The sequence below is a fragment of the Scardinius erythrophthalmus genome (assembly GCF_964197995.2).
Source record: "Scardinius erythrophthalmus genome assembly, chromosome: 12".
NCBI classification, from domain to species: domain Eukaryota; kingdom Metazoa; phylum Chordata; class Actinopteri; order Cypriniformes; family Leuciscidae; genus Scardinius; species Scardinius erythrophthalmus.
The window spans coordinates 33,806,962-33,814,473 of NC_138232.1; the positions used below are offsets into that span (position 1 = coordinate 33,806,962).

Below are 7,512 nucleotides of genomic sequence, written 5' to 3' on the forward strand. Positions count from 1 at the left end.
TAAATGTGCACTTTATTTGAAAAACTGTACATTTGTTGGATGTTAGGATATTGACTCTAGCTCTCCTAAATGCAAATGGGAAAATATTTGTATAAGGGCAGGTTACAATGTCAATCACTGACAAACAGGCTGTCTGTTAGCAATAAAGCACAAAAATGCAGCCATTTGAATGCACACAACCATATATGCATTATACATACTGGCAAACTAATTTGTGAACAGGATAATGCAGTAAATCACCTGCCTAAGCCTTCACTGCTGAATAAAACTGCTATAAAATCAGATAGTAAATTATTATATTTCAAAACTACGCACAAGAAACCAAGACTAAAAAAAGTGAAGGGTGTTAACAGAGAAAAGGAGTAAATTAGCTATACGAGGAAGGCTCGAACTCAGAGAGAGCTGATATCCTTGACAGAAGTCTCATGGTCTATATCACAGAAAATCTCTCTTATCTGATCCTGTGTAGAATGATAAAAGAAGCCCTAAGAGGAAATGACTGACTGAAATTACAGCAACAACAGCGAAACTGAAAAGAATCACGCCATCTTGACTAACAAAAAGTGTCAATGTAAGCGAGGGAACTTTCTTTTGAGAGTTGAGCGTGTGTCTCCTCAAGGCTGACTAATGCAGGAATCATGTCGCTTGTCCCTCTCCTGAATTTTTCATCCATTCTCTGGCCAAAATAAGACTCAGCATCAGATGGGACAGACTATGATGTAACAGGAAAAGAAAGGGATCTAGAAAGTGGGAGAGAAATGTGGCAGATCTCAAATTGAGATGGCAAATACTGTAACTGCATTGTTCTACAGTATGTTGCCCCAGCATGGAGGTTAGACACAGATGGATGGGGATTCATTTCCTCTTTCCACACAAATCAGTGATGTTAGCTGTCTCTCATACTGAAAAGGCTAAAGGAGGCATTGTGAAAAATTCCTCAAAGTCACCAAACAAAGAAAGCCATGCAAAGAGAAGACTTTCAAGCCAAACAAATGCCCATATCCCATCACAATTATATCTTTTTTGCATCTGGTAGCCATACATAGCTTGCGCTACTCACCACACTGAAGTCTTCGCTTGAGCAGTTCTGCCCGCTGAAATTGCAGCTCTTCAGCATGTCTTCCAACTGGTGGCCAGTGCGCTGGAAAATGTCTAGCATGTCTGGGGGTGGGTACTGGAGCTCACTTGGCCGGTGTCCTTTACGGCTCTTGGGCGGCAGGCCGGTGAGGTTAGTCAAGTGGTAGATATCCGCATCTGTGAGGGCAGAGAAGCGGAATCGGTTGACGTTACAGAGTGTGATGGCCGGGAAGGTGAGCTCACGGTGGGTTTCTTCCCTCAGTGATGCGAGGTGGGGATGCTCCAGATAAGCTGCCGCGCTCCATGTCGCCTGGTACAGGAAGAGGCAGAGCGAGACCAACAGTGCCAGTCCCCAGAGGGTCTGTCTGAAGCCCAAGCGTCCTGACGTCCCCAGTACCCGAGCCAGACCGTGTAGCGAAGAGGAGCTAGCAAAGGACGACAGGTCAGCCATGCCTCCTTTTTGCCGCCGTAGGCCTTCATCTAGCATGCCGGTTCCGCCTCCGTCTGTCGAGGCCACCTTGGCTTCGTCGGCCTCAGCAAACTTGATTTTGCAAACAAATTCGATGGGCATGTGGTTGGCCAGGGCGGCGTGTGAAGAGCCCCTTGCAAATTACTCTGATCCCCCCTGCTGATCTTTCCCTGAGCCTTTGCTCTTTTCCGTTTCGCCAGCTATTCTACCGCAACGTGGCTGTTAGTACATTTTTCCCTAAATCGTCTTTCTCTAAGGTTGTTATTCTCTCCCGTGCCCAACCGCGTCCTATTTATAACAAATATTACTCTTATCAGTCTCACCTCTGATCTTTTTCTCTATCAGCTCTGCTTTCCTCACTTCATCTCTGTTTCTTGCTTCCAGTACTGTTTCTTTACACACTTTTTCTACTCTGTCCATCTACTCTCAATCAGTCTCTCCTACCTCTGCACTTTTCCCTCAGATTCTCATCTCTCTCTTCGTCTCTTCCATCCTTTGCGTCCACTTTCTCCTTGGTTTGTGCTGTGGTCTGCTGCTGTTTGAGGATCAGAGTGCAGATGGTGAGAGGAGGTGCTTCGTTCGCCGTGTCAGTGCCCCAGGATGTGCCACAGCCGTAGACTCCAGAGAGAGTAGAGGCATGAGCTGGAGACTATGAGAGAAGTATGAGAGAGAGAGAGAGAGAGAGAGAGAGAGAGACACACACACAGACACATACATGCGAGTTCCACAGCTCTCCTCAGCTGCTCGCTGGCGGCTGACGTAGCTGCTGCCTGAACTCCTCTCGCACACTCAGGGAAAGAGAGCGAGAGAGCGATGTAGAGAGTGAGGGAACCGGAGAGAGAGCTGAAATGAAAGACAGGGTGTATGAATGCTGCCCTCTCTATATGCCCTACAAGAAAGAGGAGGGGAAAGAGAGAAGTGGAAGGAGAGATATTTAATATTATATGAGCTGTGAAGGCAGGGGTTATTTCCCCTTCAGTGGAGAAGAGCAGTCCCAACCCACACCAGCTTTTATTTCTCTCACAGCAGAAGGTTGTTACATCCACTTACAGTGGTCACTCACTGTCTCCACCACCAACAATCTCTTTCTACCTCTCTTTGTTCTTACTTTACCTTCTACTCAGCAGGTGTAAACGTGACTATACTGTAGGTAAGTAGGATCTGAGATTGCTTTTCAGTTGGTCTGTACACTACACAAGTTTTGTGGATACATATACATATTTTATGCAGTTAGTTAACAAGTGAACTAAAGTTCAGGAGCAAGGCCGCCTCAACCAATCAGCTTACTACATATTTATACTAAACCAACCTGCACAACACTGCATCGGGGGGTTTTCAAACCACACGGCTTACTACCTCCCGAGACAAAGTGCTCACTCTGAGTTTCCACGGTCAACATTCACTTCCCCCCATATTTCATCCAACCTGTACTTATCTTAATAAACCCATTCTCATCATTGTTGTGGTGTGGTACTTGCTAGTGAAAACCTATTAATTCCATAAATTCTATGAACTTTAAGTGATTTGCACACTTTTACACGTGAATATCTATGATTAATATCTAATGATATCACACTGGAATAGAGCATTGTAGGTCGTAACTTTTACAAATTAGATTTTAAATCCCAGAAAGAAAAAAAAAAGATCAATCTTGTTCAGTTCCGCTCTTGCTTGTGTACTAATTAATTTATACTACTTTGTACTTTGCGCTGTGTACTATAAATATTTTTGCTTCTTATGACAAATTGCTTTTGATGTTCCTCATTTGTAAGTTGTCTGCTAAATGATTTTTTTTTTTTATAAATGTATCAAATAAAACAGTATGCTGACTATGTTTTTCGCCATCTGTTTTTATATACATATCTATCTGTATTTTTGTTTGCATATGCACATGTGAGTCAGTCTTCCCAAGTGGCATACTATAGTCTATTCCACTCCATACGCGATGCAGCCGAAGTGTTGTTTGTGTTGTTGTGTTAAAGTGTAACAATGTGAGACTAATGGTGGTGTTAATGAAGACTGAGAACACTGTAACGAGTGTGGGGCGACTCCTGAGGATCAATCTCCCTCCCTGCCGGAAAAGAGAATGACGGAGAATTGATTAGATAGATGCGAGAACAAGTGATTAAGGAGTAGTGTGACCACACACACACAAACAAACACATGCGCACACACCAACCAAACTCAGCAGCACATTCTTAGTCCCTTTGGAAAAATTGTTCATAAGCAGTTAGTGTAATATGTTCTTCATCACATAAGTTGAACTGAAGCACATTAGATAACATCCCAAACTCAAGGATAACTGCCATATTCATAAATACATTAAATTTCAAAGTCTTTTAGGGTGTGTTCTCCGGTCCGTGTTGCGTTCATATTTCATGGACCACCTTCCATATATTTGGACCACCTTTTCAGGGGTCTCAGTCTGCTTGTTTGATGCACACCAATGTTCGTATGGCAGCGTTCACACTTTTTCAAATGAACCGCACAAAGGGTGCTTTCACACTAGTGATTTTGGTGTGCATCTGGGTTCAATGGATTGATTCAGAGTTCGGTTTGTTTGGATGGATGTGAACGCTGTTTTCCGAACTTGGGGGCACACTCATAAACCGTAACCGAGTCTGCATAAAAAGGGTGGTCTGGGGTACGATTCATGTGAACTTAGGTATGGTTCGCTGTTGACATGAACACAATCGTACTAAAGCGCAGAAGTGAACAGCTATTGATGAGGTATGATTCCATAAAACTATGTGATTCTCACTCACTTTCCTGACAAGTGTGACTAACGCACTGCAAGCAGAGAGAATGTATATCTAATTTCAGCTCGCTTTCAGCAGAAATGGACTGCATTATTTTGAATATTTTCAGAACATTCATGACAGATAGACGCAAGTTCTGATGCTTTGAAAACAAACCCCAAATATAAAATGTGAGCAACGCTATGCATTTTACCCCCTTCTCCTGCATCGTCGGTACCAGAACAAGGGTAAACAGTTGCTGCTTTGATGATGCAAACGCACCACGGTTAGGAACCAAATAATATAATGTGAACACCAGTGTTCGTGTTCGTGTTCGGACCAGGCAATAGAAACCAAGTGTGAAAGCACTCTAAAAGAGCAATCGCACCAGAGTTAGTTTTAATTGAACCAAACCTGCAAAGTGTGAACACGCCCTTAAACTCAAATATGAAATGTTATGAGAGAGAGAGAAAAAGGAGTAATAACGAGTTGGCCTCGTCATCCGTCATCTAAAAGAAAATGCTTTGAAAAATGTGCAATGTGTATTATATACAGTTCTGTACTCAACAGAACTGCCTTTCTGACTTTTTATTTTGAACAAATGCATCTATCTCAACAGAGAAAGCATTAGAAAAATAGAGGGCGTTGGGGTCTGCTTTCTGATGACCGATATTTCAAAAGCAGGTATGAGTTTTGAACACATTTGGTACTGTGAATCATAAAGTAATTTAGTCTGACAGAATTTCATTCAAAGAAAATAACAGAGGTGGGTCTTGGGGGTCAATTTCTGAGGACATTTTGACCTTGTCCCAATTTTGTTTCGTTTGAACAATAAAACTACACTTGTCGACTTTTTCTTTGAAGAAAAAAAATCTGAGTAGTAGCCTGTCTACTCTGGCCACTAAATCATTCGAGACATTCCAAAACTTGAGTGGTGAAGGACCTGAAGTCAGAAAGTCCATCTCATATTTATGAGGACATCTGAGAGCAAAAGAGAAGTGGTCTATCATTTATCCTCGCTGTGAGGGAATGTTACGTGTTGCACTGCGGTACTGAAACATTCAAAGTCATGTAACGAAGTCTTGACACACCAGGCGAATCTTTGAGTCTCACCAACAATATCATGAATTATTAATCTCCCCCCAGGTAGCATCACTGACAGTGATCCACGCCCCCTCCCGCAACAAACACACAATCATGCACACACAATCACAGCTTGAGAAAGATTTAAGGTGAAAATAAGTGCTGCTTCACTTCTCCTTCTGATAGTGCCCCACTTCTGACTTCTTTCCACGCATCAACCACTCTAAGCCACTCAGAGTGACAGAGGAGAAGTTTTAAATGACTCTCACACTTGATTTACTCTGCAATGACTCTCCCTGAGCAGCTGTTCTCAAATATATTTAGTAAATATGGAGTGAAAAAACATCAGCTCTGGAGTGTAGTCTGATCTTTGTCCTTGTACTGTACCTGTACTTCCTGTCCTAACAAGAAAACAACAAAAGAAATATAGCTGCGAGCAACAATTATCAGGGTTCAAACGGTTAAAGGCCTTTAAGCACATGCGTAAAAAGATATTATGTTTTACTTAGCAAGCCTGTTATCATCTCAATCATACAGATGGAAATGACCATTTACAGCCAATACAAATTTACCATAGGAAATATATGGATTTAAAGTTTTTCAACAGTTAACAGTAATTTATTAGCCGATGGCAGATATGTCAATGGACAAAGACACAGCATGACAGCTTTCAAGTGAATCGGACTAACGGTTGCATAGCTATAGCTGCTTTTAGTTTAGCTTGTTTTTTCCATATTATAGCACCACCAAGTGGTGAATCGCCGCAGATTTTTAGTTTTTTTGGCACAGTTCGCCAAAGTTGGTTTTTGAAATAATCTCCAATATTCAATGAACGATTCGATGGACAGTGGCGGTTCTAGAGGCAAAGTAGCTCAGATTGAGTTCTCAAGTTGAGCTTCATACAGAGTTCTACCATGCTGTATGAATGTCGTGGGCGTGTGCGAAAAATCATGCAATACACAATCCTTTACGCACATGAAAAACGTGAAGGCGCCCCCCGGTGGCCGATTTCTTTCGAATTTCTCACAGGTCTCTAGGGCCTTGAGTCAAACAGGCCCAGCAGGTTTTGTTCCGATCGGCCTCCATTAACCTTGTCTGATAGCTGCTCAAACTTTATTGGGCGATGGCGGACATGTTTTATGAGATACATTAATGTACGCGAAGTCAATCGGACTAACGGTAAAGTAGTTGTAGCCGTTTTCATGTTTTTTTTTCCTGTTATAGCACCACCAAGTGGCTAGTCGCCATGTCCTTTTCAACACGATCACAGAATGAGCTCTTGGAATGAGATCTGGATCCGACTCCTCACCGTGGATTTCATGTTCTGCAGTGAGGACCATCTCGCCATATTTGCAATGCTTCCGGGCATTCAAGACCAAATCCTGAAATCTCAAAAACTGCTTGCCGAGTCAAATCAGCATACATATAAATCTGACATGAACTGTCCCATAAATGTTGTTCCTTATGCTCAAATACCATTAAGACAGGCCAGTGGGCATGTGGAGAGTTTACCAATCAACGATTGGCTCTTTTACTTAGAAGGCGGGACGTATTCCACCATATTGCGCGTTGCAGTTTCTACCATTCAAAGGTAATAGGAGTGAACTGTCGCCCCCAGCAAATAACGAATTGGTCATTGCACAGGTGTAGTCAGAAGTTAAGAAAAGACACTCTTGAATAACAACAGAAACGGCTCAGAATTTGATTGTGCATTAGATTACAGATACACCGTTTGTGTATTTGTGGACTGTATTGGAATGCGATTGATACAAGTATGTGCATGTGTGGATCCAATGCTTGCTTGTGATACTGTTGAATACAATTTTAAATCAAATAGAAATTCAGAGCATTTTCAGAGCTATTTTTTAAAGAGGTGCATATCTGAAACTATCATACCCACAACCTATCATTATTGATAATCTGAATGACAAGTGATCTCAGTCTTGCTCTCTTTTTGGTACTTTGCTTTTTCCGTCATGTAGAACAGCGAGATGACTCAGAGGGAAGTAGCAACAGGAAAGAGATGAGTGGCAGAGGGAATAAAGGAGTGGATTATGAAAGCAATGAATGAGTGTTGGGGAAAGCAGAATGGTGTGTCCTGCTGAGTGCTTGAGTGGATTGTGGCCCTATATATTAAACGTCATT

The 7,512-nt window shown here is 42.3% G+C and overlaps 1 protein-coding gene across 1 annotated transcript in view; it reads right to left on the reverse strand.

Annotated features, from left to right (window-relative positions):
- The window catches only part of asic4b (acid-sensing (proton-gated) ion channel family member 4b), a 46,330-nt gene extending 44,153 nt beyond the window's left edge, over positions 1-2,177 (reverse strand). Inside the window, exon 1 of the mRNA XM_081381019.1 lies at positions 1,061-2,177. Coding sequence (XP_081237145.1) covers positions 1,061-1,648 — 588 coding nt within the window. The 5' untranslated portion in view covers positions 1,649-2,177. The remainder of the gene's footprint in view (positions 1-1,060) is intronic.
- Between the last annotated feature and the right edge of the window lie 5,335 nt (positions 2,178-7,512).